We start from the raw sequence: 22,873 nt of genomic DNA, 5'->3' as shown, positions 1-22,873 counted from the left end.
GCAGAGTGCTGAAGCACGTAGCGCATAAAAATCGTCTGTCCTCGGTTGCAACACTCACTGCCAAGTTCCAAACTGCCTCTGGAAGCAAAGTCAGCACAAGAACTGTTCGTCGGGAGCTTCATGAAAGTGGTTTCCATGGCCGAACAGCCTAAGAATCACATGCCCAATGCCAAGTGTCGGCTGGAGTGGTGTAAAACTCTCCGACATCGGACTCTGGAGCAGTCGAAACGCGTTCTCTGGAGTGATGAATCACGCTTCACCATCTGATAGTCGGACGGACGAATCTGGGTTTGGCAGATGCCACTAAAATGCTACTGGCCCCAATGCATAGAGCCTGTAAAGTTTGATGGAGGAAAAATAAAGGTTTGGGTCTGTTTTTCATGGTTTGGGCGAGGCCCCTTAGTTCCAGTGAAGTTCTCATGCATGTTTCAGTATTACTTGCCTTGAAGCGAGCATAGAAGTAATTTAGCTCGTCTGATAGGCTCGTGTCACTGGGCAGCTCTCGGCTGTGCTTCCCTTTATAGTCTGTAATAGTTTGCAAACCCTGCCACATCCGACAAGCATTGGAGCCGATGTAGTACGATTCGATCTTAGTCCTGTATTGATGCTTTGCCTGTTTGATGGTTTGTCGGAGGACATAGCGTGATTTCTTATAAGCTTCCGGGTTAGAGTCCCGCTCCTTGAAAGAGGGAACTCTACCCTTTAACTCAGTGGGGATGTTGCCTGTAATCCATGGTTTCTGGTTGAGGTATGTACGTACAGTCACAGTGGGAACGACGTCATCTATGCACTTATTGATGAAGCCAGTGACTGATGTGGTGTACTCCTCAATGCCATCCTTTATTTCCATCCAGGGGGCAGAGGTCAACCTCTTAATCAGAAACATATTTCTGCTATTTAGATAATTTGGAACATGTTGTATTACTTTTAGACAACGCATTTGGTCAATGTGAGAAGTTAGCTGGTTAGAGAGGAGGATTCCAGCCACTATCCACTGCCTAGAAATTTCTGCAGGAGAACTGTTTTGCTGTCTGCTGCGTAACCGGCGTACCCCAGCCTTTTCCCAGGGCATCTACTGATAAGAACACTCCAATAACACACATTACTGGAATTCCCCAAACTTTACACACTAGAGAGATAGAGAGAGAGGACATCATATTCAATAACGAGACAATTTTCGGCCACTCCTCCACACAGCAGAAATCATGTCCCTGTAGAAAACATCTGTATGCATTCAGATTCCTCAACTGTAGACCTACACACACACACCTACACTAGGCTCCTCACTGGTAAAAACACTGTTGGTTGCTACGGACTACTAATGGATACTCAGTTAGTTGCATCAAAATCCAAAGCATGCTATCTTGTTCTTCCCTCTCTGCCAAGTGTGCCTGAGCCATAATAAACGCATGACGTGTTCTTGACATAAATGTAGAAATAAACTAATGCACCACTGGGACTCACAAAATGTGTTCATTAATTATAGATGATTACTGGCATACAATCTACTAATTACAACAGACAGCCAATAACTAGGCCACTCAGTGTTATTGGAGAGAAAAAGTAAGCCTTCGATCTGTACACAACAACTAAGTACTGACACTGACACTGTGGTTGGGTCATAGGCCATGGCATTGGGCAGGTATGGTGTATGGCTGTATGGGCAATAGGTTGTAGACCTATGACAATTGTACAACAGTGAATGCTGATTATCTGGTTCATCCCTATCACGTTCAACGGGGAAGTCGTTGCAGGATGCTTAATATTTCTTAATATCTTCCGTCATACCACTTGGTGGATTTCGGATTCCTAGTGAATCATATTGCAGTGTGGGAGGAGCTGAAGTGTAGGAAGTCGTTCTACAGCAGTTTGGGTAATGTTCCTTCAGATTCAGTTGTGAAAACGAATCTGACCGCGACCCGCGCTGTGCTTTCAGAGAGAGAGCGTCGGACGTTTCCGAGCGCAGAAAGAAGAAGTAGCGGTTTTGACTGAGGACGGAGGCTTTGCGGAGCAGCGTTTTAAACTGCCCGTACAGACTAAACTCTGAGTTCACCGGTGTGAAAGCGAACAGTATGCATTCAGACTGCAGGCTGCTATGGGCAGAGCGGTAATGGTGGGCAGGGGACCGACAGAGGCCGGGCTTTTCTTCCTGTGGACTCTCATCATCCTCCTCACCGCCAGAAGCAGTCGAGCGCAGAAAGGTTGGTGTCGGTCGGTACCACTTAATGTAACCATGTGTAATACAAGTGTACAATAGATCCATATAGACAGTACCACATTCGCTTTGACGCAGTGTTAGTATGAAGTGTGTCTGCTTTGTTGCATTCCGGATAGCCAGCGGCAGAGATTATGCTGCTGCGCCTCTGCAAGGTTGGAAAGAGACGATCGCTAGATAGCCTACCTTACATGGCTCGACTGCTTCGTTCTCTCCCCTATCCCAAATATGTAGCCAGAATCAGACTGCAAAAGTTGCTCTCTTCTCCGAACAGTTTGCTAGTCATTGGAATTGGTTATTTAAGTGTTTAGCCTAGATATAAAGGACAGACAGTACAAAATAAACAATAGTCATTTGTGGGCAGGATTTCAGCTGATTAAAGAGAATACACCATTTGGTCAAATTCTAACCGAGGGGGGAAGGGTTGAGGTGGTAGAGAGGTAAACAGCCTCAACGTCTCGTGGCGGTACGGGTAGGCTAGTAACGAGTTAAATAACAGTCTATTTAACCCCACAACCTTCGTTCACAAACTTTTATCACCTCTCCAATTGTCACTTGGACGTTTGCGACGTTTTTTTGAGCTTTTGGAAATATTGGTGACAGAGTACGGCATTTGGTTGGTGTAAACTAATCCGAAAGCTGCTTCTCTCTAGGTCAGGAGGGGTGGGGAGGTCGCTGTGTTTAGATCCAAAAAAAACACGCCACTTCGATACAACTACGATTTTTTGGGGGGTAGCAGGTTGAGAATTTACGCAGAAGGTTATGATAATTAACATAGCAGGTAGGATAATTAGGTCGAGGTTTGGAAGAAGGTTTAGGGTTAGCGAAAATATTATCCTAACCTGCTACGAAAACACATGTATCGAAGTGGCGTGTTTGAAGGGAGTCCCGTTTTTGTCAAGTAAATCTGAATAATATGTCAGTTACGTTACATGACACCAGCCCAGCCGCGGGTCCACTCAACCCATGACGCAAAACTGTCCACTGTTATCTCTGGTCCGAAAACTAGCCCTAGCCAATTCCACAATAGCTCTAGTCTTTACCTCTCAGTTTAAGCACATCTGTAAAGTGTAGCAATATGGGGTGGACTCCACCTAGCTTGACTTTAAATGGATTAAAGGACGGACATCTACTTGGTCTTGTTTTCGAATGAGGCCTCTGACTGGGCCTAGTACAGTATAGGACAGGGTCAAAGGTCAAGCCAAAAACCACAGTCATGATTGACTTAAATCAGCTGCAATGGATTTGTTCACTAGAACTCCGTTGGAATCCTGAAAACTAAACAGTGATGGTAAAATCCTTACACTCATCCTCTCCTGTCCAAACTACTGGTGTGTCAAAGTCTGAACATGTCTACTGTCTATCCCACTGATATTTCCAACTCTAGATTTATCCATAATGTGTAGTTGTGTAACAACCCTTATGTGCATATACATCCACCCATTATGTGTGGGTAGGAACAGTACATGTATGTCTCCACTAAGTCACTCGGTGTGTGTGTGTACAGGTGATGGCTGTGGCCCCAGTGTGTTGGGCCCCAGCAGTGGGACCTTGTCCTCTCTGGGTTACCCCGGGACTTACCCCAACCACACGGTGTGTGAGTGGGAGATCAGTGTGCCGCAGGGCCGGAGGCTACACTTCCGCTTCGCTGACCTGGACATAGAGGACAACAACTGTCAGGTCAACTACCTCAGAATCTACGAGGGTGTAGGACCCCAGAGGACCCAGATAGGTGAGAGAGGGATGGAGATGGGAAGGGGGAGGGGATAGGGATTGGCTCTATCTCCTAGGGGAAAAGAGAGGGGTGTATGAAATATATATCATCAATCAATATACATCACTATATGACAGTATGTCACTATGTGACAAACACATCAATAGAATAAATGTCTGTACCACTATCTGAATGTAGATAATAACCACTACATCAGAGTGCAAGATTAAGAAACTTACCCCTCTCCTCCCGACCCCCAGTGAAGTTCTGTGGTCTGGGTCTGAAGGTTCCTGAGCTCATCCAGTCCGCTGGGAACCGGGTCACCATCCAGTTCATGAGTGGAACTCACCGCAGTGGGCGGGGCTTCTCTCTGTCCTACTCCACCACAGAACACACAGGTACAAGGGGTCAGGGGTTGGGGTCTGAACTGCATCCTAGCTGTGAGGTGATCATTCAAGCTGCTGCTGGTGTCCCAATCCTCAGATATGACAATGTCACCCATCATAGACCGCTGTGTTAACTCTTAGTTGAGATTACAATAGATTGTTTTACAGTAACATTGTGCCCCCATAGCCAAGGGAGTTGCCTAGGTAGCAGTGTGTGTTTGCACGATTGGGAGTTGCAGGGTCTCATGTGAGTCCTATTATAAATGCTTCTCTGCTCCCTCTTTTTTTCCCATTCATCCTCATCTACTCTCTCTCCCTTTTGCTCCTTTTCCTTACTGGATAAATATCTATTTTAAATGTATGAGACTGACTGTGTTGTCTGTAAGTGGTATCTCATGCTGCTCTCTCTGTCAGTGTGTGTGAGATGTATGGAGTGAATTCTGTTACAGGGAGATGTGATCTGCTGTAACATGACAGACATGGAGAATGTCTATTACAGCTGGCATTTATCTCCACATAACTGTGTGTGTGTGTGTGTGTGTGTGTGTGTGTGTGTGTGTGAATACTGGAGTTCTATATCTAGACATACTGCAGCTCTGTGTGTGTTCATCATGCATGTGTACATGTGAGCTTGCATGTGTGGATGTGTTTTGTGTGTCTTTATGTGAATGTGTGTGTGTGAGAGAGAAATAGAGAGAGGGTATAAGAAAGTTGAGATGGGATGTGAGTAGAGAAGGAAGTAGAAGGAGCGTTTTGGTCCAGGGCAGATGGAAGGACACGGAGGTTCAGGCCAAGATTCAATCTGAAACAACTGTATATAGTGCGCTTCACATTTAAAGGTCATTTCCAATTGAGGAGACATCTGCATCGTTTACCTTGAATGCGAACGGGGTAACATTGCCTTTAAGGCGTTTACTGACGGGCCGCATAGACTTCAATGGGAGTAGGGCGGTGAGCGGCAAAATGCCAGCAGTTTTGTAAGCTGCTCGGTCCCGTGCTGATGGCTCAGCGCTTGAGATGCCAAAAGATTAAATTAGCTGAAGTAATGAGCGTAGTTCACCTTGTCAACCAATCAAACTATGGGAAAGGGGGATACAAGGGAAAGAGGGATACCTAGTCAGTTGTCCAACTGAATGTATTCAACTGAAATGTGTCTTCTGCATTTAACCCAACCCCTCTGAATCAGAGAGGTGCGGAGGGCTGACTTAATCAACATCCACGTCTTCAGCGCCCGGGGCACAGTGGGTTGTGCTGCCTTGCTCGGACAGAATGACAGATTTTTACCTTGTCAGCTTTGGGATTCGATCCAGCAACCTTCTGGTTACTGGCCCAATGCTCTAACCACTAGGCTACCTGCCGACAACAACTGGGGCCGCTGTTTTGGCGAGGTAGGTGGGTTTTCTCACGGTTAAATTGTCGTTTACTGCAGCCCGTCTCTAAGCGCCTTTAAAATCTGCATTGTCTATAAGCGTGATCGGATTGAATCCCGGCCTTAATGATGAGGTTGCAGTGAGAGTGTCGGGAACAGTGTGTACGTATCCAGAACCCTTAGATGAAGCCCAACCTGTTCCTGTGTGGCTGGGCTTCGTCACACACCACTCCAAAGAGCTGTACATCTCTGCAGACTAGAGTGGCACAGGCGTGTGTGTGTGTGTGTGTGTGTGTGTGTGTGTGTGTGTGTGTGTGTGTGTGTGTGTGCTGAGAGCCATTAGCGCTGTGCACTGCAGATCCAGTGTGTCGTCACACTTCTGTTGTGTCAGGAGTCTGTCTACATCGGCAGTCTCCCTGGAGTACTGTGGGGAGGGAAGAGATGGATGAGAAGGAGAGATAGATGGGAAAGGAAGATGGAGGAAACTAAAGGGGGATGCAGGGGGGTGGAGAGACAGAATGGTTGCAGAAGGGAGAGTGATGAGAGAGAGGGAGATACAACAAAGCTTTTATTCTGAAAAAAGGAAATCAAATTACTGAAGAGAGAGAAAGAGATGGGGTGAAAGACAGATGGATATGTTATTACACATTCATATGTTGGAGAGCGTTATCATCCTCAGTGACTGGATGGGGTTTTCTAACCCTGTGGGCATCCCCACAGTGTTTTTCTCTTACAAAATGACCATGTCGCCCGTTACAGCACACTGTGTGTGTCGGTCCGTCTGTGCGTGTCTGTTCTGCTTGTGTCCATGTGCATGTGTACCTAGACAGGGTGGAATACAGACAGAGAGAGCTGAGTTAATGTGATCTGTCTGTGTTTGCCTTTGTACAGGGACACAAACGCACCACTTTTGTTTTTCAAAATAGCATTTGTGAGAATTCTACAGAATACATTTTGCTTTCACAAGACCTGCAAATAACAGTTTCAGGGTACGATAAGCAAGACACATATTCTACATTACGTTAGTGAGCTAGCTTGTTTACAACGGGGAAAAAAGTTCCACACGACTTGCGCTGTAGCTTCACAATACCTGGTACTCTTGCCTATGCCGCTTGTCCCATCTGGACAAGAGGAATACCTATGTAAGAATGCAGTACTTTCCAAGCTCATCACTTAACTTGCCCTGGGTCTCAACCCCACTCTGTGCAACTGGGTCCTGGACTTCCTGACGGGCCGCCCCCAGGTGGTGAAGGTAGGAAACAACTTCTCCACTTCGCTGATCCTCAACACTGGGGCCCCACAAGGGTGCGTGCTCAGACCCTCCTGTACTCCCTGTTCACCCATGACTGCGTGGCCATGCATGCCTCTAACTCAATCATCAATGTTGCAGACGACACAGCAGTAGTGGGTTTGATTACCAACAACGACGAGACAGCCTACAGGGAGGAGGTGAGGGCACTTGGAGTGTGGTGTCAGGAAAACAACCTCTCACTCAGCGTCAACAAAACAAAGGAGATGATCATGGACTTCAGGAAACAGCAGAGGGAGCATCCCCCTATCCACATCAACAGGACAGTAGTGGAAAGTTTTAAGTTCCTCGATGTACACATCACGGACAAACTGAAATGGTCCACCCACACAGACAGTGTGGTGAAGAAGGCGCAACAGTGCCTCTTCAACCTCAGGAGGCTGATGAAATTTGGCTTGTCACCTAAAACCCTCACAAACATTTACAGATGCACAATTGAGAGCATCCTGTCGGGCTGTATCACAGCCTGGTACGGCAACTGCACCGCCTTCAACCGCAAGGCTCTCCAGAGGGTGGTGCAGTCTGCACAACGCATCACCAGGGACAAACTACCTGCCCTCCAGGACACCTACAGCACCCGATGTCACAGTAAGGCCAAAAAGATAATCAAGGACAACAACCACCCAAGCCACTGCCTGTTCACCCCGCTCCATCCAGAGGTCGAGGTCAGTACAGGTGGATCAAAGCGGGGACCGAGAGACTGAAAAACAGCTTCTATCTCAAGGCCATCAGACTGTTAAACAGCCATCACTAACACAGATAGGCTGCTGTCTACATACAGTCTCAAATCATTGGCCACTTTAATAATTGGAACACTAGTCACTTTAAATAATGACACTTTTATTTTTTTATTTCACCTTTATTTAACCAGGTAGGCTAGTTGAGAACAAGTTCTCATTTGCAACTGCGACCTGGCCAAGATATAGCAAAGCAGTTTGACACATACAACAACACAGAGTTACACATGGAATAAACAAACAATCCATAATACAGTAGGAAAATCTATACACAGCATGTGCAAATGAGGTAGGATAACCGAGGTAAGGCAATACATAGGCCATGGTGGCAAAGTAATTACAATATAGCAATTAAACACTGGAATGGTAGGATGTGCAGAGGATGAATGTGCAAGTTTAGATACTGGGGTGCAAAGGAGCAAGACAAATAAATCAATACCGTATGGGGCTGAGGTAGATTGGATAGGCTATTTACAGATGAGCTATGTACAGGTGCAGTGATCTGTGAGCTGCTCTGACAGCTGGTGCTTAAAGCTAGTGAGGAGGTAAGAGTCTCCAGCTTCAGAGATTTTTGCAGTTCGTTCCAGTCATTGGCAGCAGAGAACTGGAAGGAGAGGCGGCCAAAGGAAGAATTGGCCTTGGGGGTGACCAGTGAGATATACCTGCTGGAGCGTGTGCTACGGGTGGGTGCTGCTATGGTGACCAGTGAGCTAAAATAAGGCGGGGCTTTACCAAGCAGAGACTTGTGGATGACCTGGAGTCAGTGGGTTTGGCGATGAGTATGCGAGGGCCAGCCAACGAGAGCATACAGGTCGCAGTGGTGGGTAGTATATGGGGCTTTGGTGACAAAATGGATGGCACTGTGATAGACTGCATCCAATTTGTTGAGTAGAGTGTTGGAGGCTATTTTGTAAATGACATCGTCGAGGATCGGTAGGATGGTCAGTTTTACGAGGGTATGTTTGGCAGCATGAGTGAAGGATGCTTTGTTGTGAAATAGGAGGCTGATTCTAGATTTAATTTTGGATTGGAGATGTTTAATGTGAGTCTGGAAGGAGAGTTTACAGTCTAACCAGACACCTAGGTATTTGTAGTTGTCTACATATGTCCAGAGTAGTGATGCTGGATGAGAGGGCAGGTGCGGGCAGCGATCGGTTGAAGAGCATGCATTTAGTTTTTCTTGCAGTTGGAGGCCACGGAAGGACAATTGTATGGCATTGAAGCTCATCTGGAGGTTAGTTAACACAGAGTCCAACGAAGGACCAGAGGTATACAGAATGGTGTCGTCTGCGTAGAGGTGGATCAGGAGCAGCGAGAGCGTCATCATTAATGTATACAGAGAAGAGAGTCGGCCCTAGAATTGAACCCTGTGGCACCCCCATAGAGACTGCCAGAGGTCCGGACAACAGGCCCTCCGATTTGACATACTGAACTCTATCAGAGAAGTAATTTGTTATACCAAGCGATGCAATCATTTGAGAAACCAAGGCTGTTGAGTCTGCGAATAAGAATTTTGTGATTGACAGAGTCGAAAGCCTTGGCCAGGTCGATGAATACAGCTGAATAGTATTGTCTCTTATCGATGGCGGTTATGATATCATTTAGGACCTTGAGCGTGGCTGAGGTGCACCCATGGCCAGCTCTGAAACCAGGTTGCATAGCGGAGAAGGTATGGTGGGATTCTAAATGGTCGGCAATCTGTTTAACTTGGCTTTCAAAGACCTTAGAAAGGCAGGGTAGAATAGATATAGGTCTGTAGCAGTTTGGGTCTAGAGTGTCTCCCCCTAAATTCACATATGGTGTCCAGGGTACAGCTGGGGGTGAAGGGTGGTCTATAGCAAGCGGCAACGGTGAGAGACTTGTTTCTGGAATGGGGAATTTTTTAGAAGTAGAAGCTCGAATTGTTTTGGTACAGACCTGGATAGTAAGATAGAACTCTGCAGGCTATCTCTGCAGTAGATTGCAACCCCGCCCCCTTTGGCAGTTCTATCTTGGCGGGAAATGTTATAGTTAGGGATGGACATTTCAGGGTTTTTGATGGTTTTCCTAAGCCAGGATTCAGACACGGCTAAGACATTTGGGTTGGCAGAATGTGCTAAAGCAGTGAATAAAGCAAACTTATGGAGTAGGCTTCTAATGTTAACATGTATGAAACCAAGGCTTTTATGGTTACAGAAGTCAACAAATGAGAGCACCTGGGGAGTAGGAGTGGAGCTAGCCACTGCAGGTCCAGGATTAACCTCCACATCACCAGAGGAGAAGTAGGAGAAGGGTACGGCTAAAGGCTATAAGAACTGGCCGTCTAGCATGTTCGGAACAGAGAGTAAAGGGAGCCGGTTTCTGGGCACGATAGCATAGATTCAAGGCATAATGTACAGACAAAGGTATGGTAGGAAGAGAGTACATTGGAGGTAAACCTAGGCATTGAGTAATGGTGAGAGTCTCTAGAGATGTTTAAACCAGGTGATGTGATCGCATATGTGGGAGGTGGAAGAACATGGTTGGTTAAGGCATATTGAGCAGGGCTAGAGGCTCTACAGTGAAATAAGACAGTAATCACTAACCAAGACAGTAATGGACGGCATATTGAAGGCATATTGATATTAGGGCGAGGCATGCATAGCCAAGTGATCCTATGGGTCCAGTGGGTGGTTGGGCTGGCTGGGGACACGGCGATTCAGGCAGTTAGCAGGACAGGGCTAGCAGTTAGCAGGCCGAGGCTAGCACAAGGGCCTTAGATGGACGTTGCGACGGGGAAACGTCTGTTTTTGCCTCCTCGTGTGGGGACGTTGATAGACCAGTCGTTGAATTAGTAGGGTTCCAAGTAGCAGAGGGGTCCAAGTCCAATTGTCAAAATGGGTATAGTGGTTCAAGAAACTGGCCGATGGATCAGCTAAGTCCAATATGCTATAGATAGCTAGCAGGCAGCGGTTAGCAGAATGGGCCTTCAGGGGACGTCGCATCTGAGGGGCCTGTTGGGATCCTCGGGCAGATTATGGCGGTATTCCAGTCGTGAAGTATCGGGGGGTTCCATGCCCCGTACCGGCAGTAGAAGGGGTCCGGATATTGTAGCCGAGGAATGGGCTTCAGGAGTAGCCCAGGAGCCCTAGCCGGGAGATGGGTCTAGCATTGGCTTGCTCCAGGCTAGTTGGTGCTAGCTCTGGGACGGAAACGTTAGCCAGGAGTAGTCAACCCGGATTGCGGTTAGCTAGCTGTGATGATCCAGATGAAAAGGTTCAGAGTTTGCGGTAGGAATCCAGGGATATGGAGAGAAAAATAGGTCCGGTATGCTCTGGTTTGGAACGCGTTGTACGAACTGGCGAGAGCTTTCTGAGCTAAAGGTTAGCTGATGACCACTAGCAGGGGTTAGCTGACTGATAGCTAGATAGCTAGCTAGCTAGCTTCATTTGAGGTATTCCAGTTCGGAGGTAAATATAAGTACTTTAGGAAAAAAACAGATCCACACCACATTGGGTGAGGCAGGAGAGTATTTTGAAGTTGAGGATTAGGAAAAATATTAAAAAGAATGCGAAGAAAAATATATAAATACATGGGACGAGACAAGACAAAGACGTCTGACTGCTACGCCATCTTGGATTGTGTTTACATATCTTACATTACTCATCTCATATGTATATACTGTATTTTATACCATCTATTGCACCTTGCCAATGCCGCTCGGCTGTCGCTCATCCATATATTTATGTGTACATATTCTTATTCCATCCCTTTTACATTTGTGTGTGTATAAGGTAGTTGTTGTGGAATTGTTAGATTACTTGTTAGATATTACTGCACTGTCGGAACAAGAAGCGCATGCACTCTTGTCCAGGATCTTGGAAAGCTACCAACTCAGGTCCAGGATTAGTTTCAGCCAGGGTTGGTTTGCGTTTCACACATGCTTTATAGGGAGGATCTGGGTGCTAAACACTCCAGGATCCAGATCATATGGGGATGTAAAAAAACGCACTTAATCTATATATGTCTTTGTCACAGAAAATGGATGATTTGCAGTATGGATCAGATGAGATGGAGGTCATTACCACTGAATATATTAAGAGGGACATTTTTGGTGTGCCACAGAATTTGTTATCCCATCAAGGTGTGCGACACTTCAAATAAGTTGGGAACCACTAAGATAGCCTGTTGAAAAATATGCTTCAATGGTAGGATGCATATACCTAATCAATGTAATTCTGAGCCAAATATGAATAAAAAAAATCTATGTATTTTTCTGGCGTTCCTTAAATTCTGTTTGGTGCCTAACTTTTTGGGGCAAACCGTGTGGTGCCACGATACTGCCTGGTTTTGTGATACTTGGCCTGGTATCACATTCTCTGAAAATAGGCACCTTTTCTTGCAGTTTACACAGATTTCTTTGCATGTTTTGGACCTTCACCAGTTTGCATCCCTGTTTTTAGATCTGATCACCTGTCTCGACAAAGGAATCAACTTCACTGAGGCAGAGTTCACAAGATACTGTCCTGCTGGATGTATGACCTCTGTTGGGGAGGTCGCTGGGACCGTACCCCACGGCTACAGAGACGTGAGTATATGCGCAGTACTCAGGGAATGGTGTGTGGATGTGCATGAGTGGTGCTGAGTGATGAGCAAGTCAATGAAACAGAGATAGACTGGGTGGGAACTGTGCATGTGTGTGGGTGTGTGTATCTTTGTGTGTGTGTATACGTGTGGTATGTGTGTGTGAGTCGTTGTGGAGGGCACACAGTTCCCAGGTTATTCCCACTGCCCAATACCCCCCTCCACCATCACTCAGCAGTACCCACCACCACTGCCACTACCCCACAGGAACTAACTGGCCACACACAGTCATGACTCACTTCATGGCTATGTTCCCCTCTCTGTCATTCTATCTCTTTTTTTCTCTCTCTCTCTCTCTCTCTCTTCCAATCTCTCTTTTCCTATCTCATTCACTCTCTCTTTCCCCTGCTGGACCTTGTCTGTCCTAACCCCCCCCCCCCCCTCTCTCACAAAGTTCTTTGTAAACAGAGCCTCTCTCAGCGTATGCACATCCCAGGCTGATGACCTCACAATACCCCGGCTGTGTCTGAGGTCATGGGGGCTGAGTGAGTCTGCGGATGATGACCTCATGCCTGGGTGGGTCGGGGGGCCATGGGGGTGGGAGGGCTAGATTTGGTGTTGTGGGTGTTATCGAGAGTCAGTGTCGAGAGTACAGAGTCAGTGTCCGGGGGTACAGGTTAGTCGAGGTCATTTGTACATGTAGTAGGGATAAAGTGACCATGCGTAGATAATAAACAGCGAGTGGCCGCAGTGTAAAAACAAATGTCTGTGGGGGGGGGGGGGGGGGGGGGTGTGTCAATGTAAATAGTCCGGGTGACCATTTGATTAATTATTAATTGTTCGGTCTTATGGCTTGGGGGCAGAAGCTGTTAAGGAGCCTTTTGGTCCTAGACTTGGCGCTCCGAGGCACAGTGGAGGGCAAGAGTGTTTGTGTGTATGTATGTGTGTCAGGGGGTGTCTCTGAGTCATAGGGGAGGAGACGAAGGTTTGGGGGTGGTGAGCTAATTGTTTGGCCGACGGAACAGCTTCTTCTAATCCAGTCCATCTGGAGGAGAGTGCTGAGCGGACTGGTGTGTGCTGAGCGGACTGGTGTGTGCAGTGCGTGCGTGTGCACGTGAGCGTGCCTATGTGATGTGTACAGGCGTACGTTTGTACCTGGTGGTGTGTATGTTTCTGTTGTGTAAGCGGTGTTGCAGATTGCATAACAGAACAGGATTCCGGGTTCTCCATGTTCAGCCAAACAGAGCTGTACGGGGTTACAACCCGAGTCAGTCTGACTTTGGTTTCTGTGGAGCGTTGCCATCTGCTGCTCATTGGACCACACCTTAAGTCACAGGGGGGTCAGTGCACCCCACCCATCTCTGAACCTCTACTTTACTCTCACACTCTGTCAACTTTTTCAGTAGGAATTTGTTTCTCTCTCTTGCTCTACCGGTTCTCCCGTACCTTCTCCCATACCTTTTGGATTGGTGTGTGAGGTGTTGTAACGAGTGAGAGAGTTTGTGTGAGTGCATTATGTGAGTGTGTGTGTGAAAGCGGTCAGTGCTCTGAGGTGGTGGTTTGGAGCAGTGCAGTGTGTTTGTGTTAGTGGTTTGGTGGGGGGCTGTTTAGGATGTGGTGTGTTACTGGGATGTTGTAGAGCTGTGAGGGTGTTCAGTGCCTGTGGGTACCTCGACTATGTGGTTAAAGTCTGTGCGTGTGTGTGTGAATGTGTAGAACGTGTCTATGATTGAAAAGTGTGTTTGTGTGTCACAACACGGTGCCTTTGGTGTTACCCACTGTCCTGTCAGCTGTGAAACCCCATGTGGGGCCTTACCAGGAAAACCATCCCACTTCACTCACGCAGCTGCCCACTGCTGGGAACTGTGGTCTCACTAAATGTGTGTTCAGAAGCGTGTGTATGTGTTTTGACTATATGAATGAATAGATCAATTTTATGACATCAGCAAATGACTGAGTTAGTTACTTGAAAGCTAAGGGAATGCTTGAAGAAGAGAGAGGGAAATGTTTAAACAATCCAACCTTTTCAGTGATCTTAATATATTAACTCACGGAAGGAGGGAAGAATTAAGGAAGGATGTATATCAAAGTCAAATAAAACATTTTTATGAAGCCCTTTTTACATCAACTGATGTCACAAAGTGCTGTACAGAAACCCAGCCTCAAACCCCAAGCTGTGCAGATATAGAAGCAAGAGAGGAAACCTAGAGAGGAACCAGACTCTGAGGGGTGACCAGTCCTCTTCTGAATGTGCCGGGTGGAGATTATAAGAGTAAAGTAAGTAAGGCCAGATTGTTCTTCAAGATGTTCAAATGTTCATAGATGACCAGCAGTGGTTGTGGAGAGTTCAACAGGTCAGTAACTCAGAAGTAAATCATAGCTGAGCATTCAGAGTTAGAGACAGCAGGTGCGGTAGAGAGAGTGTGGAAAACAGCAGGTCTGGGACAGGTAGCACATCCGGTGAACAGGTCAGGGTTCCATAGCCGCAGGCAGAACAGTTGAAACTGGAGCAGCAGCTCGACCAGGCGGACTGGGGACATCCAGGAGTCATCAGGCCAGGTAGTCCTGAGGCATGGTCCTAGGGCTCAGGTCCTCCGGGAGGGGAGGGAGAGAAGTAGAGGAAGCATACTTAAATTCAGGACACCAGATAAGACGGGAGAATTACACCAGATATAACATACTGACTCTAGCCCCCCGGCATATTAACTATTGTAGCATAGATACTGGAGATTAAGACGGGTGGGTCGGCGGTGACTGTGACCCCGTCCGACGATTCCCCTGGACAGTGCCAACCAGGCAGGAAATAACCCCACCCACTTTGCCAAAGCACAGCTTTCACACCACTAGAAGGATATCAACAGACCACCAACTTACTACCCTGGCAAAGCTGAGTATAGCCCACAAAGATCTCCACCACACAAACCCAAGGGGGCGCAAAACCGGACAGGGAGATCACGTAAGTGACTCAACCCACTCAAGTGACGCACCCTTCCTATGGACGGCATGGAAGAGCGCTCGTAAGCCAGTGACTCAGCCCCCGTAATAGGATCAGATGCAGAGAATCCCAGTGGAGAGAAGGGAGCCGGCCAGGCAGAGACAGCAAGGGCGGTTCTTCTCCCCAGTGCCTTGCCGCTCAGCTTCGCACTCCTGGGCCAGACTATACTCAATCATAGGACCTACTGAAGAGATGAGTCTTCAGTAAAGACTTAAAGGTTGAGACCGAGTCTGCGTCTCTCACATAGATCAACAGACCATTCCATAAAAACTTAGCTCTATAAGAGAAATCCCTGCCTCTAGCTGTTTGCTTAAAAATTCTAGGGACAATAAGGAGGCCTGCGTCTTGTGTAGGTATGTACGGCAGGACCAAATCGGAGACATAGTTAGGAGCAAGCCCATGTAATGCTTTGTAGGTTAGCAGTAAAACCTTGAAAGCTGCATCATTTTTCGTCAAAAAGTTTCGGATTTTTGCATTACAAAAATGGAAAAAAGCTGTCCTTGAAATAGTCTTGATATGTCAGGGTCCAGAGTAACGCAGAGGTCCTACACAGTTTTATTTGAGACGACTATGCAACCATCAAGATTGTCAGACCCAACAGCAGATGGGACATAGACATCTTGGGACATAGAACTAGCATCTCTGTTTTTTCTGAGTTTAAAAGTTAAAAAAATTGCCACCATCCTCTTCCTTATGTCTGAAACACAGGCTTCCAGGGAGGGCAATTTTGGAGCTTCACCATGTTTCATCGAAATGTACAGCTGTGTGTTGTCCGCATAGCAGTGAAAGTTGACATTGTGTTTCTAAATGACATCACCAAGAGGTTCATTCATTGTTCAGTCAGTATTGTCATTATTACAAATATCAAAATATCAACCGATTTTGAATCGGTATCGGCTTTTTTTGGTCCTCCAATAATCGGTATCGGCGTTGAAAAATCTTAATCGGTCGACCTCTAGTGTAGACCAATTAGGGTTTCCAATCTCTCCAAAAGAATGTGGTGTCAGAAGCAGCGCTAAGGTCTAGGAGCATGAGGACAGATGCAGAGCCTTTGTCTGATACCATTAAAAGGTAATTTACCACCTTCACTTCATAGATAGATAGCTATTAAAACAGGCCAGTTAAAAAAATAAATGTCATGCCACTCAGGGTTCCCGCTGCCAGGAAGTGACATCATCGTGCCGACTCATCTCCTGTTATCTGTGGAGCTGAGGTCTGGGAACTGAGAGCTGTTCTTTGTGATCTATCTCACTGTAAAACCTTATACAAGCCATTACTGTCACTCACTGGGATATATGGCTTCTCAGTTGACAGTGGAACAATCCTAACCACCGACTGACCGCTCTCTCTCCATCTCTCTCTCCTCTCTTGTTGTCACGCTCTTATCTCCCCCTCTCATCATCCCTCTCTCTCCCTCCAGTGTTTGAACCCTTTTCTTACAGCAGTGAGGATTCAATTGACATAGAAGTCATTTGATGAAGATGTTAATACATAAAAATTCACATTTCTAAACACTTGGATAGATCATAATGAATATCTCATTCTCCCTCCCTCCTCTAGTCATCTCCAGTGTGTCTAGCAGCCATCCATGCAGGTGTAGTGTCTAACTCTGTGGGCGGTCAGATCAGTGTGGTCAGCAGTAAGGGCATCCCTCACTATGATGGCTCGCTGGCTAACAACGTCTCCTCCACTGTGTAAGTACTCAGTCTGTCTGGGAGAATACATCTGCGTTCTCTTCCCTTTCCATCTCTCGCCATCATTATGTCTATCTTTCTCCAGTGGTCCCTTGTCCAACAGCCTCTTCACTTTCAAGACCAGTGGTGAGTTAAGCTACAATACAAAAACAGACCATGATACCACAGCCACACATGCTTCTGTAACCGTTTCAACTATACCTGCCACCACAATCACTACCACAATCGCCAAGACAGCCATGTGTCCTCCCACTTAAAATACACTCAGTTTCTTGCTCTCTCTTGCGCTCTCTCTTGCGCCCTCTCTCGCTCGCTCTCTGTTGCTCTCTCTCTCTCGCTCTCTGTTGCTCTCTCTCTCTCGCTCTCTGTTGCTCTCGCTCTCGCTCTCTGTTGCTCTCTCTCTCGCTCTCTGTTGCTCTCTCTCTCGCTCTCTGTTGGTTCTCTCTCTCTCTCGCTCTCTGTTGGTTCTCTCTCTCTCTCGCTCTCTGTTGGTTCTCTCTCTCTCTCGCTCTCTGTTGCTCTCTCTCTCTCGCTCTCTGTTGCTCTCTCTCTCTCGCTCTGTTGCTCTCTCTCTCTCGCTCTGTTGCTCTCTCTCTCTCGCTCTCTGTTGCTCTCTCTCTCTCGCTCTCTGTTGCTCTCTCTCTCTCGCTCTCTGTTGCTCTCTCTCTCGCTCTCTGTTGCTCTCTCTCTCTCTCGCTCTCTGTTGCTCTCTCTCTCTCTCGCTCTCTGTTGCTCTCTCTCTCTCTCGCTCTCTGCTGCTCTCTCTCTCGCTCTGCTGCTCTCTCTCTCGCTCTGTTGCTCTCTCTCGCTCTCTCGCTTTGTTGCTCTCTCTCGCTCTCTCGCTTTGTTGCTCTCTCTCGCTCTCTGTTGCTCTCTCGCTCTCTGTTGCTCTCTCGCTCTCTGTTGCTCTCTTTCAGGTTGCTATGGGACACTGGGTCTAGAGTCGGGCGTTGTTAGGGACTCCCAGCTTTCTGCTTCCTCTGTGTGGGAATGGAGTGACGTGATTGGCCAGCCCAGCGAGTGGGGCCCATCTGGGGCCCGCCTTAAAAGGGTGGGGCTTCCCTGGGTGTCGGCTCACAGCGACCAGCAGCAGTGGCTACAGGTGGACCTGAAGAAGGAGAAGAGGATTACAGGCATCACCACTACAGGCTCCGCCCTCCTGGAGTATCAGTTCTACGTGTCAGCCTATCGGGTCCTCTATAGCAATGACGGACAGTACTGGAGCACCTATCGGGAGGCAGATGCTACCCAGGACAAGGTGAACTAAACACTGCTCTCATCAATAACATTCAAGGGAAACTCCACTCAAAAATGATATTTTTGGCGTTTTGCATCCTCATGCGGATGTGGCAGGTGACACTTTGCTTCTTGAAAGTCCAATATCTTGAAAACTTGACTGCTGACATGCAAAACATTTTGGGAATGTATCAACAGTGGACTAATGAAAGAAATACCAAAAGATAGTTTTGAGTGAATTTTCCCTTTAAGGAGAGAGGAAGCCACTTTAGACAAGAGCAGGGGGGTTTGTGAGTTGTTTGTTTCTATGGCAACAGTGATTGATTGCGGTTGTTTATAGCAGGAAACATGGGAGCTGACTGTGGTTATTAAGTCCTGTGGTCACTCAGGACAGCATGTCATTAAAGATGGATGGAGATTGATTGAATGGCTGTGTTAGTCAGGATCTGTAATCAGGGCTTTTTATCCTATATTTATACAGTAGATGATCTCACTAAGGTTAAAAATCTATTTTACACGGGAAACCTGCCCCAAGAAGGTAGCAATCAGACATTTGTTACAGACCATATATAATATTAACAATACAGTAGGCAAAGGCAAGATAACATGAGATATCATTTGGAAACATACTGTAGCTTCAATGTCCGTGTGTACTGAAGACTGTTTCTCTTTCCTGACAGAGTTTCCAGGGAAACACCAACTATCTCCAGGAAGTGCGCAATAACTTCATCCCACCAATCGAGGCACGATATGTGAGGATGAGCCCCACCCAGTGGCACCAGCGAATTGCCCTTAAGTTTGAGCTGCTCGGATGCCAGTTCCATCAAGGTAACCAAACCAGCCAATCAGATGCAAGTCAGGTGTTTTGATTTTTTTAGCCCTTTAGTAAATGAGATTTTCTTGTGGGCAGTCAAAGGTTTTCTTTTGGCATAGAGGGATTATAACTGTTCTGCCAATTCTCCCATTGGACAGCTAGGCCACGGATAAACCACCCCCCTCGTCCTCCTACTCCCCCACTGGCCGCAGACACCCCCTCACTGTACGGTTTGACCACCCACACCCCTGAAATCAGAAACACCACCATGCCCCCACGCACCAGCAACGGTGAGGGAGGAAGCGAACAGATAGAAGGAAAATAGTTACAGTATCTAGTTGTGTTGATGATCGTGATTGGTTCACACTGGTTGTGTTGTGGTCATAGATGTGGCATTGGCAGCAGTGTTGGTGCCAGTGTTGGTCATGGTTCTGACCGCCCTCATCTTGACCATGGTCTGTGCCTGGCACTGGAGAAACAGGTGATGATTAACTAGTAACAACTGAATACCCATGCAGTCAGTAGCTCCGAACAAAGTACATTTGAATCATTTAGCAGACACTCTTATCTAGAGCGACGTCAGTTAGTGCATTCATCTTAAGATAGCTAGGTGAGACAACTACATATCACAGCTGTAAGAAGTACATTTTTCCAGAGTAAGGACTTATCAGCAAAGTCAGTGCGTGTAGGAAAGTGCACAATTTTTGGGGGGGTGACAGTTGTCTTATTTAAGATAGTCTTTGAAGACGTTTTAATGTTTTCAGAAGATGGGCAGGGACTCTGCTGTCCTAGCATCAGGGCAGAGTATCACACTCTTTGATTTTCTCCTCTGTTCTCTCGTTCTCTCCTCAGGAAGAAGAGTTCAGAAGGGGCTTATGATTTACCTCACTGGGACCGTACAGGTAAACACAACACTCTCAGTGTGTGTGTGTGTGTGTGTGTGTGTGTGTGTGTGTGTGTGTTTAATGTGTGTGTGTGTCTGTCCAGACTGGTGGAAGAGTATGAAGCAGTTCCTGCCGTCCAAGATGGCGGAGGGGGAGGAGTCAGTCCGCTACAGAAGCAGTGCAGTGGGCCGGCTCAGAGGAAGAGGGAACGCCCCCAGACTACAGGCCAAACCCGCAGGTATACACACACACACACACACACACACACACACACACACACACACACACCAAACTGAGTGTTTGTATTTGTAACACACTCTCTTCATCTCCTCCATTAGAATATGCCCAGCCCCTGGTGAGCGGTGTGGTGACATCACTAGGTCAGAGGTCAACCTTCAAGCCAGAGGAAGGTTCTGACCACTGCTACACTGACCCTGACCTCTACGGCGCTCCTATGGCAACAGACATCTACCACGCCTACGCTGAACCTCTGCCCGCCTCCGGTGCTGAGTACGCCACGCCCATCGTGATTGACATTGCAAGCCACTTATCAGGGAGCTCCTTGCTGAGCCAGCCACCCACAGTCTCCAGCTTCATGGGCCGTAGCCCCGCCTCCCTACTAGCACGGACAGACAGTGGGCAATCGGGTAGGTCAATGTACGACACGCCCAAGAGTACAGGACAGGCCACGCCCACTGAGGATCTAGCCTATCAGGTGCCTCAGAGCAGCTCTCAGAAGCCAGCGGGGCAGAGCTGAAGGGGCGGAGGGAGGACTGTGATTGACAGGGCCGTAACCATAAACTACATCCCCCATGGACAAAGAGAGGGGGATGTAACCCTGGGTCTGAGTCTGTAAAAAACACACTGCCTTCAAGTTAGTTCACTTGGCATGTGAGTGTGTCTACACAGGAGTCTGTATGTACAGTATGTGTGTGTTTACATATACATGCGTGGCCAGAGAGTGCTAGCATAGTGCCATACCAGTCTTATCACTGAAATAACAAAGATGAATGTCTACATGAAAGAGGAGAGATGGAGAGCTCACTACTGTTTCAGCCAGGCTTAGTCCACTCTGTCAGTGTGTCTTAATTTTATGTTTAGTCAAACTGTGAGTTTATATTCCTTTCGTGTGTCAATTTAAAAGTTAGCTAATTCTCCGAAGATAAGGTCTCTGAAATGGTTGCCTTCGATAGAAAGGCAATGTTTCTACCACTAATGTGTTCTAATAGTGTTTGCATAAAGGCCAAAGGTCACCTATGTCATTTTTACTACGGTACGCTTTGATTGGAGGCTTTTAGATCTGTTAGTTCTCAAAATCAGATCTCTTAACTTTTGAATTTAACCAATCACCGTTGTACATAAATCTAGAGTGAAATCCACAACAAAAACCTGTGCTCAAGTTACTCAAAATGATTTTATTTAATTTATTTTTCTTTCATAATTCCTGCTGAAAAGGACATACTCTCACTTGAATGTTCCCAACCATTATGTGGTTGCACTGTTTTCATGGTTACACTGTTGTCATGGACACCTTGCCTCACGTGACACTGGTTGGTGACAAGTCAAAAAAAGAACCCATACACAACGTTTAGGTGCCATTTGTGTTCGCCTGATTGGATTCACACACTGCCAGATTAGGACCAGCGACTTGAGGCAGAATCCGCTGTCATGGTGAGCCTAGAGAGGAGCTGCCCAACTGAAGGGCTAATGTCTCTACAGTATGTCAGTGAGACTAAATGTTTTATTATTTTTCATCATATAGCCATGCATGCAAATATGGCCACTGTCTGTAAGTTCACACAGAATACAGAGGGTGTAGGACGTCTGTGTGTGCTAGTTAGAGGAAGCTAGAGTCCACTCCAGCCAAACTCTGTCCCGGGGCCCACCCTGGGTGAAAGTTTTGTTTTTGTCCCCTAGCACCACACAGCTGGTTCACATAATCAAAGCTTGATGGTGAGTTTGGGACCAAGTTTGGGGAAACCCTGGTCTAGGTTACCGCGTCAGCCTTAAAGAGCTGTGTGTAGGTCATGGATCATGTCAAATATGGTCCGGAGAGGGAACATTATCACTAGTGACCGGTCAGCATACTGAAGTCAATATGTACAGAAATACTTCAAAATATACAGTATGCGTGTGAATGTGCATCTGTGTCTGAATTACTCTCCTGTGTGTATTTCTTGGACATTGATTGTCTCTACTGTGATTGCTGTGTTTTGTGTGTGTGTACGTGACTTTCCTTAGTGTCTTTATGTTTAGTTTAAGTTTTTTTTATTCTGAAATTTGAGCAAAAATCAAATGTCTGTCTGTTGAACCTTTGTATCGGTGTGTCTATCTTTGTATGGCTGTCCTAAAGAGAGCATCTGTGTGAAGCTAGCTATGTCTGTATGTCTGTCCCTATGAGTGTACTGTATCTGTGTTTGATTAGACATGTCTTTAGTAATGGATGCGAGTAGATAATTTGTCTGCTCACTCCCGGTCCTGAAAACCAAATCTGATCCTGGACCAGTTTAACTTGTGTGTTGTTAAGGGTTAGGACATCAGTAGGGAAGGCTGGCCCTAGGTCAGTGTGTGTTTCTGTGAGTTCACAGACTGAACAAAGAGAAATAAAGACTTAAAAAATAAGTAGTGTTTTTTACAAAAGTGTTAATGCACAACACATTCATACGGTCGACAGTAAAAAATGTCATCTTAAATGATTCCTTCATATTTCACATGACTTCATATCAATTTCTTGGAAGATATTTTCTTAATAGATATTCAAGCACTGGTGTAAATTATACAGTGCATTCAGAAAGTATTCAGACCCCTTGAATTTTTTCAAAATGTGTTACATTACAGCCTTATTCTAAAGCAAAAACAGTATTTATTTTTATTTTTAATTTGTGCAAAAGCAGAAATATTACATTTACATAAGTATTCAGACTCTTTAGTACTTTGTTGAAGCACCTTTGGCAGCGATTACAACCTTGAGTTCTTGG

General features: G+C 46.5%; 1 protein-coding gene across 3 annotated transcripts; it reads left to right on the top strand.

Moving 5' to 3' along the window:
• The first annotated feature begins 1,826 nt into the window (after positions 1–1,826).
• On the top strand, positions 1,827–22,517 carry LOC129816768 (discoidin, CUB and LCCL domain-containing protein 2-like). 3 transcript variants are annotated; one of them, XM_055871643.1, is made up of 13 exons: positions 1,829–2,201; positions 3,723–3,947; positions 4,190–4,327; positions 12,152–12,276; positions 16,828–16,961; positions 17,047–17,087; positions 17,879–18,219; positions 18,878–19,025; positions 19,170–19,301; positions 19,399–19,492; positions 19,864–19,913; positions 19,999–20,133; positions 20,234–22,517. In XM_055871643.1, the coding sequence occupies exons 1-13, from the start codon at positions 2,096–2,098 to the stop codon at positions 20,650–20,652; spliced, it is 2,088 nt and encodes a 695-aa protein (XP_055727618.1). In that variant the 5' UTR covers positions 1,829–2,095; the 3' UTR covers positions 20,653–22,517. The 3 variants fall into 3 exon arrangements, with proteins under 3 accessions (XP_055727619.1, XP_055727618.1, XP_055727620.1); XM_055871644.1 differs by lacking the exon at positions 19,170–19,301 and having other exon boundaries at positions 1,827–2,201; XM_055871645.1 differs by lacking the exons at positions 1,829–2,201; positions 3,723–3,947; positions 4,190–4,327 and adding an exon at positions 11,580–11,832.
• Positions 22,518–22,873: the final 356 nt, after the last annotated feature.

The sequence above is a fragment of the Salvelinus fontinalis genome, chromosome 19 (genome assembly GCF_029448725.1).
Source record: "Salvelinus fontinalis isolate EN_2023a chromosome 19, ASM2944872v1, whole genome shotgun sequence".
Lineage (NCBI taxonomy): Eukaryota > Metazoa > Chordata > Actinopteri > Salmoniformes > Salmonidae > Salvelinus > Salvelinus fontinalis.
This window is presented reverse-complemented; position numbering and strand designations above follow the sequence as displayed.

Excerpts from the sequence above, each read along its gene's own strand:
- LOC129816768 (XM_055871643.1), top strand. The coding sequence starts at position 2,096 with ATGGGCAGAGCGGTAATGGTGGGCAGGGGACCGACAGAGGCCGGGCTT. Across the intron at positions 17,088-17,878 it reads CTTCACTTTCAAGACCAGTG|GTTGCTATGGGACACTGGGT; the intron begins GTGAGTTAAGCT and ends GCTCTCTTTCAG. Across the intron at positions 19,914-19,998 it reads ACCTCACTGGGACCGTACAG|ACTGGTGGAAGAGTATGAAG; the intron begins GTAAACACAACA and ends GTGTCTGTCCAG.